Raw genomic sequence first — 21,648 nt, 5'->3', positions numbered from 1 at the left:
TGTTCTGAGGCGAGTCAGCTGCAGCCGACATCCTGCCGCCCGCTGAGCCGCCGCTGCCTGACTGACACACACACACACACACACACGTGCGCACGCAGCCTAATCTGCAACTCTCCCTTTCTACAGAGGACAAGAAAACCGCTGCTCCACTAAACTTTCCTACAGCTTTGTAAAACAATCCCCAAAAAACTGTTCACTGATTAAATTATTTCATTAAAACTTATTGCTGGACAGTAAATCAATAAAAATATAAATTGTGATAGTCATGTGATCAATATGTCTCACAATATATAGAATATTCAACTCTATATATTGAATATTCTGACTGAATATTCAATCTATGCAATATTCACTGAACTCTGATCCAGAACCAAAAGCATTCTGGGAGATGTAGGCTGGGTTGGTGACATCAACTAACACACTCGCTCCTTGGTTGCCTAGCAACAACAGTTGCGTAGCCTGGAATCCCTCCATGGACACAGTTTCCCTCAGCGTGGAGGGAAACTGAGTAAAAGAGGAAAGTTCACATCGCCAGTTTGGCTATATTTCAGATATTTAAAACAATAATATCAACTGATATGAAACGATTTTCTGCCAATATACTCCAGTCTTACTTTTAACACGGTTTTTAAAACTTGTGTTTTGTCTTGAAATAAAGAAAATCAAATTTCAAAAAGAACATTTTCCAGGACAGACATGTTTGGACTCTGAAGAAACGTTTATTAGAAGGATCTACGTTCAAAATAATTTAAGGCACAGAGTGAGACGGTTTGCCAAGTCTGGTATAAAAACATGAAATCAAGTGAGGCATTGTTTTGCTTGTTTCTCGTCATCGGAAGTGAAACTGTAAAACATTCAGGTGTTTTCTCACCTGTCGGCGCTGCAGGAGGAACCACCTGAGGCTGAGCTGCCAGAGGAGCTGCTCCAACCTGCAGCTTCTGCAGATAATCTGAGTCCAAACAGCCCACAGACTGCAGAAAATGCAGAACGCCATGTTAGACATTATCCTGTCTGTCCTGACTTTGTCTGATTAGCAGTTAGAGATCTGAAGATGGAAAACGGATCAGAGATTCTAACAAATTAAGAAATTATCTTTTTTACAGAGAGCTTCCTGTCAGCTGAGGCTCTGGAGCTGAAAGAATCACTCTGATTGATTCCCACTGCACAGTTCAAAGTCTCTCCTGGAGGTTTAAAAACCAGGACGCTTTACTCTCCATTTATCCTGATGGACCAACAGAACAGCGACCAGAATCCTCCTGAAATCAAGAGCTGCAGCTTCAGTCCAGGTCCTGGTCCTCCATGATGGCCCGCATAGCCTGGAATCCCTCCATGGACACGGTCAGCTGTCCCACCACCTGGCTGCTGTCCTCCACGTCCAACACTGCAGAGACACAGAGACATGGAGATAATGGGCAGCAGAGGGGAGATACAGCTGCAGAAATAAGCAAAGAGACTGACAGAGCTGCAGATTTTGGAGCAAAACACAAAAAGTACAGGAAGAAGAATTATTTGTTGGTGAAAAAAGATCTGCAATCTTCTTCAAATCTTTAAAATATTTATTAAAGCAGGCATCTGAATATAAAAATGTGCAAATCTTTGAGTTATGTTGCTTTCCAGTAAACCTGGGAAGAGGGAACAGAGCTGGGTTTGGCATCAGATCAACGTTCTAATTAACAAGTCAGAATTTCAACATGGCGGCGCCCAGAAATGTTTTCAAAACAGACATCATTTATACTTTACTTTCCACAAGCTAACATAATTTTCAATTTGTTCAGTTTAGAGCTGCAGGCGCTACATGTAACGTTGATTTTAGATGAAATCTTACATCTGTGACTTCCTGTAAAAATAAACATGTTTCTGCCACATGTTACTGCCGCTAAGGCGAAGAGCGGCCATATTGAAACACAAAGTCCACCTTACAAATCGTAACTGGTAGATCTAAATGACGGAGCTGAATCAGATGATCCTTTTACTCTCTCTGTGTGTGTGTGTGTGTGTGTGTGTGTGTGTGTGGGTGTGTGTGTGTGTGTGTATGCTCACCGCTCAGGCTGGCCTCCATCATGTCTGCCTGTTTCTCCAGGATCTCTGGGATCCTCAGGTAGGCCACGCCCACGTCCTCACATTCCCTCTCCTGCTCCTCTTCCTCTGGCGGCTCGCTCACCACTGTGAACCGGATTCTGTTGGCAGACACATCATCATCATCATCAAACTTATTCATGTGCGATTTTCATATTTAATGAAAACACAACAATTGCAAAGTTTTGTTTTTTCGACATTAACGGAATATAAACAAAGTTTTGCTCACATGTGTAACAGAAACGCAGCGAGTGACACAAACATTTGTCCCTCTTTCTGAAATGTGGGATTGGTTTAAAATCTAGTCGAAAATCACAAACAGTTGTCTCGAGAAATTCAGCATAGCGTCAGATGGAACAGTGTATGAGGTGAAAGTAGCCAAAATAATAATTTTGGCTACTTTTCATACATTTAACTATTGGATGAATATATAAAATCTAATTTCATGCTAAAACTAGAAACTGATCAAACTGAGGCTCTCATGATGATTTTTTTTAAACATTTAAATTTAAATATCAATCTCTTTGACAAAGCAGCTTCCTCAGAGCCTGCAGGTTTGCTGATTTTTCTTTTGTTTCGTTGGCAGACTAACAGCTGGCTCTGGTTTCCTTCCTTCATATCTGATCTCCAGATCCTGCTGGAGGAAAATGCTGCCACATCAAGGAATCATGTTTTATTCACTCAACCAAGAAGGAAAGTCAGAGATTAATGGAACACTGAAACACTCCCAGACCAATCTGATGCATAAAAACAGGAATATTCCTGGAAAAACACAATGAATATGGAGTTGAACCTGTTTAAACTCAAAGCTCCTCCCAACAGACTTAAAACCAATAAATGTTCACTTCCCTGAAGACATTTACAGTGTTATTATTATTTATATATTCTGTCATAAAAAAACAACACAATAACGGTATTTCATTCTAAAGATATTCCATGTAATCTGATTAGAGACAGAAGAGTTGGGTAGTCATCTTGATGTCACTTCCTGTCTCACCGTTTTCATCTCCTGACCTCCAAGGTTTTAAAAGTTTTGGGTTTTTCATTACAGTGTAGTTCTATTTTATTGTGACCTTTTTTGTTTATCCAATTAAGTTAGGTTTAATTAGTTTTTAGAGTGGGTTTGCTAGTTATTATTAGCTACATATTGTATAGTTTTAGTGTAGTTTTTATTTGCAGTAGTAGTTTTAGTTTTTTCATACTTTGGTTAAAAGGTCAAATGAATACTCAACAGAAGTTTTATAAACACACAGTATTGTTCCAGTTAGTTGTAGTTTTTCCCCCCTTTAATTACTGCTTTTATTTATTTTCAGTTAATGAAAATGTTTTCTCTATTCCAGTTCTTGTTATTTATTAGTTTTTAAACATAATAATATTTCTGACCTCTCCATTTGAGCGTTTCGGCCCTGCAGGACTTCCTTCAGCAGCCGTCGTCTTGCTGCGTTGTTCTCTGCGTCTACAGGAATCACTACGGAAACACAAACAAGCCAACAAACAAATGTTACAAACAGACAAACGATTAGCATAACGGGATTTCTTCTGGGATTGTAATTATGCTCTCAAACTGTGAAACATGTTGGCTTTATCTGTTTTTGTAAAATTATGTACATTTAAACCACTTTAACTGCTGGTTATCAGTACAAACTAATCTTTTTTTGAAAGTAAAAAAAATCTCTTTGGATTTGTGCACATTCAAGTATGCAGAGCTGCAAATTTCAACCAAAACAAACAGATTTTGACAAAGTTCAGATGAATCAGAGTCTGTTTTAGTCAGAGGTGGCAGAGTTGCCAAAAATAAGATTCAAGTAAGAGTAGAACTACTTCAATATAATTTAAAGTAAAAGTAAAAAGTAGCCATTGAATAAATTACTGACGTTTGAGTAAAAAGTCTACTCAAGTACTGAGTAACTGTCATTTAATATTTAAAAATTACACCATCAGATGGGCCAAAATATAAAGTTAATTTTTAATTTTGGCCCAAAAAAATCTGATTTGACAAAAAGTTGGATTGGGTCACTTCAGGTTGCAGTGTGAACATAGACTTAGATCCATTTTCTATCTTTAACAGAACAAACTTCCTGTTTAAATTCAGCTTCAGAAACTGGAATTTGTCTCAAAACGAAAACTGAAACTCAAGAGTCCCTGAACAGAACCAAGCACGATCCAGGAGTTACAGACCTTTGCTGTAGTTGAAGCTGATGCTGCGGCCCAGCGGCGGTTTGGGTAGCGACAGCGGCGTCTCCTCGGTGGGCAGATCCAGGAAGTTGTACTCCACAAACAGACGCACCACGGTGTCGTCCCGCGCCAGCCGGGACTCGGGTGTCAGGCTGAGAGAAACCACCTCCACCCGGACCCGCTCACACAGCTGAAAACCAAACATCGTTTCACTGAATCAGGTTAATGAAGCTGCAGCTGGATTTAAAAACTAACTTTATGGTTCAGTTCACAAAGTCACAGACTGAAGCTGTTATGTGTAAAATATGTTTTTCTTTAACATTCGTCATGAAAGTCACCAGTGAAACAAATTAGACTTCAGCTATTGAATTAAAAAGCTGGAGTTCATGTTAGTGTTTTAAAATGTTAGAAAATACAATAAAATGTAACAATAAAACATCCTTAATCCTTTAAATTACAAATCTGTGAACTTTAATGCTCAGTTGGGAAATAAAATGCAAAAATATATTGTGTGTGACATTTTTAAAAATAATTAATAAAACATGTAGTAGTGAAACAGTAATATTTAAGCAATTGTAGGTCCAAAATGTTAAAAAACATATCGGTACTAACATCAGTATTTGCCAATATTAGTCATTTTTAATATATCGGTATCGGCACGATAAATAAAACTGGGCCAATATTAACAATCAATGTCTATGTCCATATTGTTGCCGACTGTTTCTGGTAGTTTTTTCCCCAAAAGGTGTCAGAACAGTAGAAAATTACATATAATATCTGTACATATCGGTTATCAGCCTTAATACAAATATTGATATTGGGCCAAATGTTCATATCCATATTTTGGACAATTGCTTTAACAAATAAGGCAAAAGGTTTGAGCTACTTGTGTTTTTTTCTGGCTGGAAACATTTTTTAATCTAGGCTCAGCGTGTTTGTCCTTGCTGAGATTAATCATTTACAACAAAATTAAAACGCAAACAGCGTCATCTTTCCACATCTTTTATTGTAAAATTCTGACATTTGCTTCCTGAAAAAAAGGACAGAACAAAATATTAAAAAGGCTGCAGATGGATCTCAGGCCACATTTTGGACGCCCTTAGTTAAATGACATCATGTGGCGTTCACTGACCTTCCTCCGTGTTGCCTGTCCCTGAACGATGCAGTCGTCGCTGTCGGACGCTCCCTGAGGTTCTGCAGCAGCTGGAGCTTCCTCCACATCTGGAACAAGTCAAAACAACAAAAAACTAAACTTTTATGTCTGCTTTAAATTTATTCTGAGGAAATATCAGGGAAATAAAGTTAATGTGCCCATCAGATGAAGCTGGACTTCACCAACTAAATTCAAGACTTTTTAAGACCATTATAAATAAACTTTAAGACCCGCATCATGAGAGAAATTTACAAAAGAATATCAGATATCTTATATATAAGTGCCAAGATTTTGTGCACATAATTCACATAGCATTGTAGGGGTTACCAGTCCAAGTTAGACGGGAATATCTGTGAATATTTGTCTAACTTGGACTGATATTTTTTAGATACAAATTTTCAAGTGAAAAAAGTATAAAGTGATTTAATGTGCGAATTAATAAATGATTCTCTACTGCCACCGGTTCTTCACAGTTGCTAAAAAGAGCTGATGAAACTGTTACAAGTAATTGCCTTCCTCAGTAAGTTAGTTTTGTTTCAGTTCAGGTGTACTGAGATATTTGCACTAGAAACTAAACAAAAATGCTTGGTAAGCTTTTGTGTTTCTGTATTATAAGTCGGAATATCTTTTTTTATTTACATGGTAAAGCATCAAACTTGCTGGATTTTATTCGCTCTGTAAGACGACGCCCTTGAATTCATCTCAGACTGATGCTCCATCGCTGCAATTTCTGGATTTCAATTTCTTTTAATTTATTTGGAAATTATGATAAATAAAAAGCTAAATGAACCCTGTTAAGTTTTAAGTAGCATACTGCGCATGTGTGAGATGTAAGGTTGTGGGAGGCGGGGTTAGAGCTGTAGTTTTTTCACTCTGTTGTGTGAGGAGCCCGGGAGCGCATGTTGTTAACTGTTAATGGCGACCATTACAGTGTGGAAGCTAACGTCAGCTGTGTGATGATTGAGTAAACAAACCCATCCTGAAATATGGAAAATATTCATTCAGTCTTTTTTTAATGATCAACATTCCAACCTTCGATGATTTCCTCGGAGATGTCGGAGTCGTCAGAGTAGGGCTGCGCGCCCTGAACCAGCTGCCCTTCGGAAACATGAGACTCTTCCTCCTCGTCATCGTCTTCCTCTGCTGTCCTGTGAGGAGTTTTGGGCACCACCTACGGAGACAAACGGGTCAGGGTGAGGACGAGTAATTCACAAGAGTCACTGTTAGAATAACTCATGTTTGGGTTTACCTGAACTTCAGGTGAAAACGTCGTCTTCTGTTTCTCTGGAATACTTTCTGCTGAGCTCCACTTATTAAACTGTGAAAGAAACATGAAAACCATTTTTATACACAGAACATGAAAGACGAAGGCCTGAAGCGTCATGAAGAGTAAAGAACATCCGACTCTCTGCTCAGTATCAAATCTGGATTTTGTTGCAACATTAGCTAGGATGTTAATTCTACATGACAACACTACGCTTGGCCTGTTTTTGATTTACTGGTCGAGGTGCTAAAGCTCACAAAGAGCGATGGGAGCATTGTGATGAAGAAAATGTGGCTTAATCGATATCGTCAACTGAATATTAGGCAATAAAGGTGACCTATTGCGCTTCCTTAAACAGGTTAGGATAGGTCTAGGTTCTAACATGTTGATTACATGTTTGTATAGATAATGAAATTTTAGTTTGCTCAGAGTTGTTTTAGGGTCTCCTGCCACTTTAAATCCAAGTAAGTTGCTATTGGCTACGCCTCCCAACCCACGGATCTCACCTTTTCTTCTTCAGGTGTCACATCAACAAACGTGACCCGTTTGGCCCCTGATCCGTCCCGCTCCAGCGTTTTCTGTCCTCTGATTGTGGGCAGTACCACCTAATGTTAAAACAGACGATAACATCTTTCAGTCTTCTGCAGATTGATTGTGAACTCAAAGATGCCAAAGGTGAAGTTCTGACCTTAGAAACAGCTGCAGAGTCAGAGCTCCTAAACTTTTCCATCTCTTCAACATCTTCCCGCCATCCGTCTTTCTTCTCCGCCTCAACATTCACCTGTTCCTGATGAGGATCGACCGGTTCTCCAGCATGATGCTCTGGGAACAGTCTGTGCTCTTCAGCAGCTCTGGTGATCCCCACAGAGGGACTGTAGGCGGACTTCCACCTCAGCGTTACTTCCAAGCTGCCGGCGGGTTTTCCAGAAGGATCAGCAAGTTCAAACATACCTAAAAAAAACCCACACCAAACTGAGCAGCAACAACAAGCAGCGTTGGTTCACTTCACCCACAGAAAAAATTCAAACATTTAGCACCATTTCATTGAAATTAAGGATTTATTGAGTTAAAACAAGCTCCTGCATATTTCTGAAAAGGTACTTATTTCAAGTGTAATAAGATGTTTGCACAAGAAACTGAACCAAAAATACTTGCTAAGATTTTGTGTGTTTGCAGTGTGAAATCTAGTATAGCTTCATAATTTTTACATACTTGAACATTGGATATACTATTCATACTACAGCTTTATATTTGATAAAATGTTTGGAAAATACGCATTTGTTAAAAAAGAATATAAAAATATTTTCAGGCTGCCCCAAACATAAATCGGGGCCCTGCTCTACTGGCCCAGTAAGCCTTTCTAAAGTCTGGCCCAGTAACTCTGAGTAACTCCACTCAGGATTATTTAAGTGTTTTATTTACCTGAATTCCAGTAAATTCCTCATAAATCTCACCTGACACCTCCTGACCTCGGGTCAGGGACAGCAGCGGCACTCGGGTTTTCCCCAGGTAGGCGTCCAGCTGCTCCTCTTTGTAGTCGAACACGTAGAACTGGAGCCCCTCCGTCTTCAGGAACCGGTCCAGGACGTCGTCCATCAGGACGGAGTAGGACTTGAGGTCATTGAACTCCGGCTCGCCGCTGTCGTCCACGGTGGCCGTCGGATAATCGGGGAAGTTGAAGAACTTGTAGACGACGTAGGGACTCGGAGAGCCGGAGCTCCTGGACCAAAGGCCTCGGCACCGCTGGACGAAGATCAGGAGTTCATTCCTTCTGGCGCCGGTCGGTGGCTGAGTTAGGAAAATAAAAGAAAGGAGAAAAAATACAGAAAATTACCGAATGAACTATAACAGCTGGATGGATGGATGTTCTGATGGATGGATAGTTGGGTGTTCTGATGGATGGATGGATGGATGGATGGATGGATGGATGGATGGATGGATAGTTGGGTGTTCTGATGGATGGATGGATGGATGGATGGATGGATGGATGGATGGATGGATGGATGGATGGATGGATGGATGTTCTGATGGATGGATGTTCTGATGGATGGATGGATGGATGGATGAATGGATGTTCTGATGGATGGATGTTCTGATGGATGGATGGATGGATGTTCTGATGGATGGATGTTCTGATTGATGGATGTTCTGATGGATGTTCTGATGGATGGTTGGATGTTCCGATGGATGTTCTGATGGATGGTTGGATGTTCTGATGGATGGATGTTCTGATGGATTGGATGTTCTGATGGATGGTTGGATGTTCCGATGGATGTTCTGATGGATGGTTGGTTGTTCTGATGGATGGATGTTCTGATGGATGGATGGATGTTCTGATGGATGGTTGGATGTTCTGATGGATGTTCTGATGGATGGTTGGATGTTCTGATGGATGGATGGATGGATGGATGGATGGATGGATGGATGGATGGATGGATGGATGGATGGATGGATGTTCTGATGGATGGATGTTCCGATGGATGTTCTGATGGATGGTTGGATGTTCTGATGGATGGATGTTCTGATGGATTGGATGTTCTGATGGATGTTCTGATGGATGGTTGGATGTTCCGATGGATGGATGGATGTTCTGATGGATGGTTGGATGTTCTGATGGATGTTCTGATGGATGGTTGGATGTTCTGATGGATGGATGGATGGATGGATGGATGGATGGATGGATGTTCTGATGGATGGATGTTCTGATGGATGGATGGATGTTCTGATGGATGGTTGGATGTTCTGATGGATGTTCTGATGGATGGTTGGATGTTCTGATGGATGGATGGATGGATGTTCTGATGGATGGTTGGATGTTCTGATGGATGGATGTTCTGATGGATGGATGGATGTTCTGATGGATGGTTGGATGTTCTGATGGATGTTCTGATGGATGGTTGGATGTTCTGATGGATGGATGGATGTTCTGATGGATGGATGTTCTGATGGATAGATGACCTGTGGTTGGTCCCCAGCCTTCATCTTGTCTCGGTTGTCTCCGCTGGTCGTCTCTGTTATTGGGTTCTTCAGTCGCAGCCAGTATTCCAAGGACCCGAAGCTTCGGGCGTCTTCATGAATTCCTGATTAAAATGTAAAAATGCTTTTTTGGTTTTTACACAGAAAAGCCAAACTGATTAAAATTCGACTTGTGCTCATTTCATCAACATCTTCAAAGCAAAAGCAGCACAGATGAAAATTATTACTGCCCAACATAGTCGAGTTGATAAAGATCAATTTTGTCTGATTAGAAGAAGTCGGATGGGGCTGGTTGACATTTCATGACCTCTGGAAACATTTATTAATATCTTTAAAACAACAGCAGCACAAACAAAGATTTTTGCTGCACAAAAGTTTGACACCAATTTGGTTTTATTTGAAGAAGGTGGGGTGGACTAACTTCACTCAGGTCCTCCAAAGTTTGTTTTTTCCAGGTCTGTTTTCTGTCATTTCTGTCAAATAAGAGCAGCGGTCATCTCCCGCGTGTTTCTGATTATGAATTATAGTCTGTTGCCGTTTGCATGTGGGCGTTGTGACTCACCAACCAGCGGGACGCTGCCGTAAACCTTCCCCTGCTGCTCCAGCAGCTGCTGCAGCCGGAGTTGCGCCGTCGCCACCGTCCTCCAGTCCACTCCCAGCGCCTGGTGCAGCTCCACCTTCACCGGGCAGCGGCGCAGGTACTCCACCAAGTGCTCGTCCGTGTTCATCACGTACTTGGAGGTGAAGCCGTACGTGGGGCTGCGGCCCGTCGCCACCGGAGTGGCGTGCGTCTCGAACAGGTAGAAGGAGTAGGTGCAGAAGGTGGAGGGCTCTGCGTCGCCGAGAGCCTGCAGGGCCGGAGGAGACAGCGAGGCGCCGACGATCTGCAGCTCCAGGAGGTTTTCTCCTCGGTCCAGATGGACGTCTTCATCAGAAAACTCCACCTCATCTTCAGCCGTCAGGTCCGGTTTGAAGGGAAAGGACTTGGTGCCATAAGCAATGTCTCTGAGCTGACCTACAGAACCAGAACAAAGGATCAGCTGGAGGATTCTGCAGGAGCAAAAACTGAAACCCAAAGTTTGAAAGGCTGCACAGGAGGAGAAGATCAGAGTCGGCTGTTTGTTTCTAGTAAAAAACTAAGTTCGTTTAAAGACACAAATTTTCCTGCAACTGTGATGCTGAATGAGAACAAAACTCATGTTAGAAATTCAGATTATTTAACAATTTAGTTTTTTAAATCTGTAATAAGAAAAAAATGGAGGTTCATATTTTTGCCCATGTTATTCATTCATTTATAAATATCCTAGTTTCAATCTAAACACTTAATAAGCTAAATAAATATGTAATTTACAAAATACCTACTAAGTATTCACAATATATTTAGGTAGCAAGCTTAAAAATGATTTAGTTTGGAGCTTATTTTTAGTTAGGAAGCTAAATATTTAATTTGGAGCTACATATTTAATTAGCAAACTAAATATCTGGTTAGCTAACTAAAGAAAAATATTTAGTTATAAAGCTATATGTTTAGTGTGTTGCTAAATATTTAGTAAGCAATCTAACAAACATTTAGTTTGGCTTTAGATATCTAATTAGGAAGCTATACGTATTTAGTTTGGAGCTGCATTCTTAGTAAGCTAAGTAACTAGTTTGAAGTAAAATATTTAGCTAAAAAGCTAAAAACTAATATTTAATTTTGAGCTAAATATTTAGTTTGGAGCTAAATATTCAGTTAGAAAACTAAAAAATATTTAAGTTGGAGGTAAATATCTAGTTACCAAGCTCTATTTAGATTGAAACTAAGCATTTAGATAGGATCAGTTTATTGTCTACACAGTAACCTCTGGTTTTAATTACACTGATGAATTGAAATAAAATTCCTAAAGTAAATGAACAATTCGATGAAAACCTTCCAGCTTGGAGATCTTTGCTGCTCTGGCATCCAGCAGCTGAATTTGACGCTCCAGCTTCTGCTCAAACCCGACTTTATCGCTGTTCATCTTCTGTAACGCCGCCTCCAGCTCCACCTGAAGACCGACAGAACAGAAAACAGAGGGAACGGAAAACAGAAAACAGAGGAAAACAGACAGAACAGAAAACAGACGGAACAGAAAACAGAGGAAAACAGACGGAACAGAAAACAAAGGGAACGGAAAACAGACGGAACAGAAAACAGAAGGAACAAAAAACAGAGGGAACGGAAAACAGACGGAACGGAAAACAGACGGAACAGAAAACAGAGGAAAACAGACGAAACAGAAAACAGAGGAAAACAGAGGGAACAAAAAACAGAGGGAACGGAAAACAGACGGAACGGAAAACAGACGGAACAGAAAACAGAGGAAAACAGACGAAACAGAAAACAGAAGAAAACAGAGGGAACAGAAAACAGATGGAACAGAAAACAGAGGAAAACAGAGGGAACAGAAAACAGGAAAACAGAGGGAACAGAAAACAGATGGAACAGAAAACAGAGGAAAACAGAGGGAACAGAAAACAGATGGAACAGAAAACAGAGGAAAACAGAGGGAACAGAAAACAGGAAAACAGAGGGAACAGAAAACAGATGGAACAGAAAACAGAGGAAAACAGACGGAACAGAAAACAGAGGGAACAGAAAACAGAGGAAAACAGAGGGAACAGAAAACAGGAAAACAGACGGAACAGAAAACAGATGGAACAGAAAACAGACGGAACAGAAAACAGAGGAAAACAGAGAGAACAGAAAACAGATGGAACAGTTATTACATTCTAATTGGCTAAACTCTGAACCAAACATGATGTTTGCTGGTCTGTGTGCTTCTCCACCTTGTAGTCTTTGCTGATCTGGCTCTCCATGTTCAGGAGGTTCCTGGTCTTCTCCAGCTCCTGGATGGTTTCAGCGTGAGCGGCACGCAGCTCTCTGATGTAGCTCTGCTGAGCGCCGCTCCCGTCCTCGTCCACGTCTACCAGGAAGGCCAGATCTCCGCTCCTCTCACACCTCTGCTTCTGAGAAAAGATCTGGATGTTAGTTTTGCTCAGGGGGATCAACAGGGTCAGTGCAAAAACACAAAATCTTACCAAGAAATTTTGGTCTAGTTTCTAGTGCAAATATCTTGGTGCACTTAGATTAAACAAAACTAACTTAAAAGAAACTGTTCAGAAAGATATATGAGCTTCTTTTAGCTCAATAATTCCTTAATATTGTTGAAAAAGTGCTTGATCCATTGGCAGATCATTTCGTATATAACATCTGAAAATTGTCAGTAAAATAATCTGTCAATGGATTTAGTCATTTATAATCAATATTAAGAAATTACTGACAAGCTCCTGTGCTTTGCTAAAATGTTATATGTAAGTTAATTTGGTCTTAATTCAAGCGCATTAAGATATTTGCTCTAATTTGGAACAAACTTCCAGAAAAATGCAAAACAGCAGAAGCACTGAGTTCCTTTAAATCAAGACTAAGCACCCTCCAGCTTAGAGTTGATTTTGAACCATAATAAACGAAATATTAACCAACATTTTGATGTGTAGCGATATAATGTCTACTTGTTTTCTCAATAGTTGACTGTTTGTTCTGTGACTTTGTATTTTTGTGTTTTTATGATGTAAAGCACTTTGAACTGCCTTGTTGCTGATATGTGCAATAAAAATAAACTTGACTGACTGATTGATTGATGGACTTGATCATATTTTGATCATATTTTGATCATACTTTGTGTTTTTGCAGTGATAATGTTTGATCGTCTTACTTTAATGAGCAGCAGGGCCTCTGTCAGTTCACCCGCGGTGTAGTCCTTCTCCTGTAAAGAAGAGCAGCGTCAGATTGAGCGTATTTATCATCTGAAGGATCAGATCTCAGGGTTGGTGGAGACCCTCACTCTGCTCTGGAGCTTCAGACGTTCATTCAGTTTCTCCACTTGTTGCTTCTGTTCCAGAAACTGAAGCTGAAGCTTCTGGTTTTCTTCTGTCAGCTGCTCATTTTTGTCTGAATCAGTCAGAGAGATTTATTTATATTACGTCGCTTATTATCCTGATTTAACCCGGAGGTTGGCGTTATGAGACGGGAACAGACCTCTCTCAGACTTGATCCTGTCCAGGATTTCGTTTTTGTCCACGAGGTCGGCCTTGAGCGCCGTCTCCAGCTGGACGATCTGTAGCTTCAGCTGTTGCTCCTGGAGATGCCACTTCTGCTGCTGAGAGACGTCGAAGGCGCTGCGGACGAAACGAGAAACGATGCGAGGCGATGACGGTGAAACACAGCTGAGCTCAGACCCAACAGAGAAACTACAGAAACCTAAAGTCTGAGGGAATCTGGACAATTTTAAAGGTCAGCAGCCCGTCCACCTGCTCACCTGTTCAGTAGCTTCTTGTTGCTCTCCTTCAGCAGCTCCCTCTCCTGCTCCAGGTCGCCGATCCGCTCCTGTAACTGTCGGCAAACACGGAGGCTACTGAGCGCGCTCACTGGAATGCCTGTAACCACGGCAACGGCTCCGCATCTCACCTGCTCCACCAGGATCTTGGTGACATTGACGGTCTGCAGCTGCTTGTCCAGCTCCAGGTTCTGCATGCGCTCGGCTTTCAGCTGGGCCGTCAGCTCGTCCACCTTCGCCATTGCCGCGTCGTTACTCGCCTTCATCGTCCGCTGGGCCTGGAGAACACAGGTGAGCTTCGGTTTCTCCTGCTGCGGCGCTGAATGCTGACGTTAACTCTCACGAGAAGAAAGATTTCAGCTGCTGGGTTTGACCCAAGGAAATTTTGGGGGTCAAACATCATTGCCACATTTAGCAGCGTGTACATGAGGTTGATTGCCAGTCCTAAGACACTCCTGGCTCTCATTGGTTGTTTTTGAAAACAACCAATCAAATAAAAATTACCTTAACAGCTAAATTCTGTCCAGTTTTTATCTGACTTAACTTAGTATTTTTACAATTTTTGCGTTATGCTTCCTTTTTAGTTTCATTTTAATATGAATGTGTGTTTATCTGCCATCATCGGTGGCCATGCTAACTGCCTGAGCATAAGTGGCAGGCTATGTTGTGGTGAACCAGCTGTAGCAGAGCAAAAAGAAAGGGGCAATGCCTGAGCATAAGAGTGATTGGCAGCAGTAAGACCCTCTTCCTGACTCTGATTGGTTGTTTCTCTCTAACATCTCTTTATTTTCCTGTAAAGTTCTTTAAATGATCGTCCTGGATCAAACTTCTTACCTCCTGCAGAAGCCGATATCTGTTCTCCAGCTCTGTCATTGTGTTGGATCTGTCAGCCAGCTGCTTCTGCAGTTTGATCATCGACACGTTGCTGCTGACCTGCGACCTGCGAGGAAAACAGGGTGTGTTTAGATCCCCATGCTCCATCTGCAGTCAGGCAGCTCCTCCATAAAGAAACCAACTTTAGAGTGGAACTCTGCTGCTGTCGGGCCAGAAGGAGCCTCTCCTCAAAATCCTCCTCTCTCCTCCTCAGCTCCTCCTTCAGATCCTCTGATGCTTTTTCCAGCTCCTCCATACTTCTCCGCTGAGACTCCACCACGTTCTCTCTGGAGCACCGGGAAACATCCACTCACTACAGCTCCTAAAACATTTCTGGATGAGCTTTTCCTCAACATCTGCCAACGAACACACAGCAACTTCTTCACTACAGTAATAAATCCTCTGCATGTTATTATTTATATCTGGAAATTTTGCGCATATGCACGACGCCGGAAGGCAAAAAGACGATTCTTTTACATGCCGTCCGTAGCCGCGCTGCAGCGGTAGAACAACTCTGTTCACAAAATGAGACCTGGAGATGTAGGTATCACTAATTTATTGAGATGAGACACATCAGAGGGAAAAATAAAGCAGAAAAACCGTGGAAGATCAACTCAAAACCACGTTTTTCTCACTCTCTGTGTCAACTGCACTGCACGCAGACTTGTTGCCATAGCAACTGCATCAGGATTCAGCAAAACACGCAAACATTTCCCACACAAAGAACAGAACATCTAGTCCATTACAGTTTTATGTTTTTAGGCTTGATGTTTATTTTGCGATCATTAATAAGTTGTCAAAGTCAAGCTAGCATAACCAAACTACTTCCCTCTCTCTCACTATTTTTTCTGAATTAAAACTTTTTCCTGACTTTGTTACCTAGTTGTCGTAATGTTGACATTTAGTAGCAAAGCACTGCTCCCTCTTTCTTTTATATATCAGGCATACATTTAAAATTTAGTGTTACATTGATAACTTGACAGCTAAAAACAATGCTAGTCATTGTCAGCTTTTTGTCCTCCAGCATGGAGACGGGGGAAGGGATCTTGCGTGCATGACGTCACGCTGCAACAGCTCTATAGTATTCAATCAAGAAACCTCTGAGACAAACACGGAACATATGACTCAGATGATACAAAAAGACACATAATTAATGATTTTGTGGTAATAATGATGCAAAACAAACAGAAGTTACAGGTTGCGGATCTCGGCCCTCGCCTCCTCCAGCAGGTTGTGTCCGTATCGAGGAATCTGGCCAGTCGGAGGTCTCCTGCCTCCTTCCAAACTCCTCCGACCTGAGGAAGAGACATACTGAGTCAGTTTCTGTCGACCTGACTGAAAAGAACCAAAAGGTCTGAACTGAAAAGATTCAGTTAGTTCTGAATGAACAGACTCAGATGATAATGATTTAATAAATCCTGACTGAACAGATTCGGTCTCCTAATTGTAATGGACACACTGATCCACCTTTTTCACTTCTGATACTGACACCGATATCTGAGGTTTGGTATCGGTCGATATTGATCAGATACAGAAAAACAGCTCAACTGATTAAAAACATTTATTTTCTTTTTAGACATAAATGTACCGAATTGCAGATTTATTTGCTAACTCTGCACCAGTACTGCACATTTAAAAACCCAAGCTTGGTCAAACATGTAAAAACAATTTTAATTTATCCGGTCAGTGCAATTGGAAGTAAAACAGCAAATTTAAAATAAATAATAAACTTTCAAAAACAAAGTTTGTTATTTGTACTTGGTCAACTCAGTATTTTGTCAAAAAAACGTAAAAATAAATTGCAATAAATGTTCAGTCAAATGGTTCAGAAAGTGAAATTAGGAATCGTATAATGTAAAATAAATAATAAACCATAACGTCACTCAGAGAACAAAGTGTAGAATTAGACTGAATAGATCTGCCCTTATGATTGGACAAATTGATCTAGAATTTCTGTCAATATTAGAACCGAAACAGACATTAATGAAACAAATTGGCTCCATCCTCTGACATTCTGTAAATGTTTCTCTTCATTATCAGTTTTTTTTTTTTTTTTTTTTTTTTTGTGCAGGCAGCCTGGACTCACTTCTTGGTCGAGCAGGAGACTGAGATGAAGCATCGTCTCTGAGCTTCTTCAGGCCAGAGTTCACCCGGGACGGGACGTGCTCATACTGCGTCTGCCTCCGGCTGTACGAGTTGAGGATCTGCTGTTTGGCCACCAGGAGGCGCTGTTTCAGCCCCTCCTTCTCACCCTGCAGCGCTCTGACTTTCTCCTGCAGCTCCTCGACCATTTCCTCCATCTCCACGTCTCTGAATCGGGTCGGAGCAGCTGCGCCGGTAGCCATCCGCTCCATCCGCCCGCGGTCCTTTACCAGCTTCATCAGCTTCGTGCCCAACCTGGTCAAGAGTTGCAGCGTTACTGAATGTCAGAGTTACATTTACTGGAGTAACTTTTTTGGAAAAAAAATTACTTTTAGAAGTATTTTTACTATGCTGTACGTTTTACTTTTACTTTAGTAATTTTGTTATTAAGTATTTCTACTCTTACTTGGGTAAAAGTTCTGGATTTTCTACCCACAAACATGTTTTAGCCAAAATTTCACCAGACAGACACACCTGCAGTTTTTGTTAAAGTTTCAGAAGTTTTACATTGAAAAAAAAAAACTGATTTGGAAAAATGTTTCTTCGACCTGATTCTGTTATTTTGTAGTTATGTTATATATATGAATAATTTTGCTATTTAAAATATAAAATTTTCACATTACTTTATATTTTGGTCTGATGATGTAATTTATAAAATATTAAATGGTAGATGTTTTGATCAGTAACTCAGTACCTGAGTAGACTTTTTACCAAATACTGTTTTTACTCCTGGCAGACAGCTCTGGAAAAAAGTAAGAGGTCACTTAAAATGATCAGTTTCTCTGAGTAAAATGAACATTGTTCTGTTATTCTATGAACTACTGACAACATGTCTCTGATATTCCAAACAAAAATTTAGTATTTATTTGCAGAAAATGAGAAATGGTCAAAATAATGAAAGAGGTACAGTGGTTTCAGACCTCAAACAATGCAAATAAAACAAGTTTGTATTCATTTAGAAACTACAATACTAACGTTTTAACTCAGGAAGAGTTCAGGAATCAATATTAGGTGGAATAACCAGGAGGCTTTCAGTGCAGTGGGCTCTTCATTTTTTCCAGAGCTGTATATTGTGGCATCATTAGCATAAATCATCGCCGTGGCATGCTGCAGGGGAAAAAGCAGGCTGAAAACAACACAGGTCCCAAGCAGCTGCCTTGCAGAACTCCACACTCCAATTCTTTTATAAAACATACACATTACACTGTGAAAGATAACTAGCAAACATGAAAGATAAAAACCAGGTCAGCCCCTTTGTTTGGAACAGATCCATTTGAAAACAGTAACACTGATCGAGTTGCACGTCTCACTTCTTAATCTTGTCATTCTGTTTGTGAAGTTGCTGTTTTTGCTGCAGCGTCTCCTCCAGGAGACGCAGGTAGCGGTCCTCCAGCTCATCCCTGGACATCTTCCCAATGTTCTGCTTCTCCAGGGCGTGCTGATGCACACTCAGATCTGCAGGTGGAAACAGGATCAACACCTTTACCGACGTCAGACCTCAGCCAGGGTATTTCACATTTCAATAAAAGGAAACAGCAGACATTTTAGAGATAACTGAAAATACACTTCAATGCATAAGTCCAGCTGTTGGTTGAACTTTTAACAGTAGAAACAGGAACTGTACATATGTAGGCCTGTCACAATAACAAATATTGCTGGACGGTTAATTGTCCCAGAAGAAACGATATTATTGTTGTTTTGAGACCGTTTTAAAGTAATATAATGGTAATGTTATAATAATGAAAGGACACATTCTCAAAGATCAATAAACTTTAAATTCTAACAAACATTTAACACTGGAACTGGAAGACATTTTAAATATCCAAAATAAACCAGACGGATGAGTTTTGTCATCCAGTTTTTGGTTGAAAAAAGAGAGAAAAGAGAAAAACAATAAATTATGGAAATAGAAATTACTGGGCTCATTTTAATTTATCATGTGATTAATTGATTAATTGTGACAGGTCTACACATATGTATGTGCACACGTTATCCAGGAGGCGTGACGCACTTTGTGGAGCGGCGGTGAGTCGGGACAAGTTGATGGTCATGTCTCTGACCGGGAGGTCTGAAGCCGTCTCATCGAGGACATACGACATGATCCACTCTGAAAACAAATAAAGCCTTCTTAAATTCTCAGGTTTCAATCACAGACATCATCCAGCTGCAAACATTCAGATTTATATAAGATTTCTCTGTAGACAGTTTTTGCTGCAAACCTCTGAACTAGCTCCAACTCAGCCTCTGATTTGCAAAGCAAACAGCAGAAACAGCACTGGGGTTGAATAATTATTGCAAAGTTTATCATGATTTCATAATCAAGATGCTTTTTATCATCACTTTTATTGCTACTGAAATAAATACGTTAAAATATTGTGATAAGACTTTAAGTCCACATCATCTATCCCTAAATAGCACAAACACACCACAGGTCAAGTTCAGGAACTACAATAAACACAAACATTTGAGTTTTTTTGACCACCCTAACTTCCTGCTATTTATTTTTTAATTTCATACATGCTTGCTGAAGGCTTGCTGGTTCCACCATTTCTCCTTCAGGTACACTTGTGCATTACTTTCCAGAGTTAATATACTTTAATTATAAAATGTTTAATAATGACAGGGTTTATGAGTTGAGGCTGGATGATGTTCACTAGTTTTTGTTCATTACAAAAACTATAGGCAACAATATCAAGAACTAATATTGATGTGATTTTATTTGTGATTTCACAGATAGAGGGGACATATCTAATTACATACTTTAATATTTTGTAGTTATAAATGTGTACTGTAATAAAAATAAGCAATCTGAATACAACTTTACAGTATCCTTCATAAACTTTCCACAAAACTTGTCTTATTATGTCTTTCTTCTAACAACATTTCAGAATAATACGTTGGAAAGTTTGTTTATTTCCTTATGGAGGCACATAGATATGTCCCCTCTATCTTACAATGCCTTTGTGGATTGAACAGCGAGTTTATTTTGAGGGTTGTGCTCTCGAGAAACTTGCCAAATCCTCTCTGGCAGGTCAAATGGATGAATAACTCCATAAATCCATTTGACCTGGATTTATTTCGATTAAATAAAACGATGGTTGGATGAATGGATGGAAATTAATGGAACCTTCAGGAAAATGACACAAATATTTTATTTTTCATTTTACTATATTTTCTCATGTCATATCCTAATCTGTAAACATCTTAATAAAATTCCAGAAATATTCCAGAGTAAATGGTTTATTCAAGTTTATCTCCATCAGACTGAAGCTAACGTCGAAGCTAACGGTATTACTCAATCACCTATTTAAGGTCAAATATGACATTTTTTACACACATAAGTGTATGTGTCACTATAATGTACCACCTTTAGTATCCTGACTACTTTTTAATAGCTTCTTACCTTTAAAAAAGACTTTATTCCGCTCAGAGTCACGGTTGCTACCGAAAACAACCGTTTATGTCGCTATGGTACTAGAACGCATGCGCAGAAGGGTACAGCCTTCTGGGAATTGTAGTTTTTTCTTAAACAATGTCACAGCCTTTCTTTTTTGTGTTTATGCAGTTTTAAAGGATTGAAATAGTGATGTTAAGTGATATAAAGCTCTTAAAGCGAACAGGAATCTAAATAAACACAGTTCGAAACTTTGTGTGACTGTGCAAAGAGGCTGTGTTTGTGTTTGTTTATGAATATTTGTGTATCTCCTTCATCTCCTGTGATTTCCATCATGTTTAAGCCATGACAGCCTGACAGTTTGAACATGCACATGTGAGCAGCGTGATGCAGAGGCGACTCGCTGCCGTATCACACAGTCTGACAGGCCGGCTGTCAGATCCCTCTCATGAATCTCAGATGGATCTAATTTTGCATCCTGAGATGAGCAATCCGGCTGGAAAGGATGAGTTTTCTCCACATGTCAGACTCCATTGGGCCGTGACACAGTGTGCTGTAACCTTTGACCCCTCCCCTCTTCTGGTAACGCAGTGAAATCTGTCAGGGAGTTGGTCTGCCGTTCACATTCATGATCCCCACCAAGCTGGTGTTCAGCAGGCCATGCACGGGTCCGTGCAGCAGCTGTCAAGTGCATGATCAGACGAGCGTGCAGGACCTCCGTACAGTCAACTCTACCCCCATATTCTAATATAGGCAGATTTCCCCAAAGCATATGGCGTCAGGCTGTTTATTCAGATTCACAAAGAGAAAGGAGGCAGGCAGGTCTGAGCATGTTACTCTTCTATGGGAGAGGGGAAATGTTGGTGTCTGCAGGTCCAGAGAAACCCAGGCGTCGCTGACCGTAAACAGACTTAAAATAATATAAAAAACATGCAAGGTGACCAGAAAGAGATGGGAGCAATTGGAATATTAAGACGCTTAAAACAAGGAATTAAAAAGAAGGAATTGCAGACAAGTCGTCTCTTCTCTGGGTTTCATTATTTTTGAGTGAAATTAATGTTCAGCATGTCAAAGCAATTCATGTTTAGGACTTTGTTAGATTTTCTTGCATAAACATCAGCAGGAAAATATTTATTCAAAACAGCAATGTGCAAAGAACATATGATAGTCCTACAAACAAATATTCTAATTTGTTAGATTATTCTGTATTATTAAGATAAGTTGACAACTCTTGACATTT

At 40.3% G+C, this 21,648-nt stretch overlaps 1 protein-coding gene across 1 annotated transcript; it reads right to left on the bottom strand.

The window, feature by feature from the left end:
• Nucleotides 1-699: 699 nt before the first annotated feature.
• On the bottom strand, nucleotides 700-20,501 carry rpgrip1l (RPGRIP1 like). Its single transcript, XM_014993978.2, has 26 exons — nucleotides 20,418-20,501; nucleotides 19,026-19,121; nucleotides 18,325-18,469; nucleotides 16,959-17,269; nucleotides 16,068-16,167; nucleotides 15,016-15,159; nucleotides 14,834-14,939; nucleotides 14,131-14,277; nucleotides 13,982-14,055; nucleotides 13,702-13,841; nucleotides 13,508-13,614; nucleotides 13,379-13,429; nucleotides 12,453-12,632; nucleotides 11,554-11,671; nucleotides 10,207-10,659; nucleotides 9,627-9,748; nucleotides 8,123-8,456; nucleotides 7,357-7,619; nucleotides 7,175-7,273; nucleotides 6,654-6,722; nucleotides 6,437-6,575; nucleotides 5,384-5,472; nucleotides 4,255-4,441; nucleotides 3,460-3,544; nucleotides 2,041-2,177; nucleotides 700-1,381 (listed from the first exon to the last, which is right to left on the bottom strand). The coding sequence occupies exons 2-26, from the start codon at nucleotides 19,111-19,113 to the stop codon at nucleotides 1,278-1,280; spliced, it is 3,792 nt and encodes a 1,263-aa protein (XP_014849464.2). The 5' UTR covers nucleotides 19,114-19,121; nucleotides 20,418-20,501; the 3' UTR covers nucleotides 700-1,277.
• Between the last annotated feature and the right edge of the window lie 1,147 nt (nucleotides 20,502-21,648).

Source organism: Poecilia mexicana, unplaced genomic scaffold (assembly GCF_051168715.1).
Source record: "Poecilia mexicana isolate PSO_F unplaced genomic scaffold, ASM5116871v1 scaffold_6, whole genome shotgun sequence".
Classification (NCBI taxonomy): domain Eukaryota; kingdom Metazoa; phylum Chordata; class Actinopteri; order Cyprinodontiformes; family Poeciliidae; genus Poecilia; species Poecilia mexicana.
Note: the sequence above shows the minus strand (reverse complement) of the source record. Positions and strands in the feature narration are given on the sequence as shown.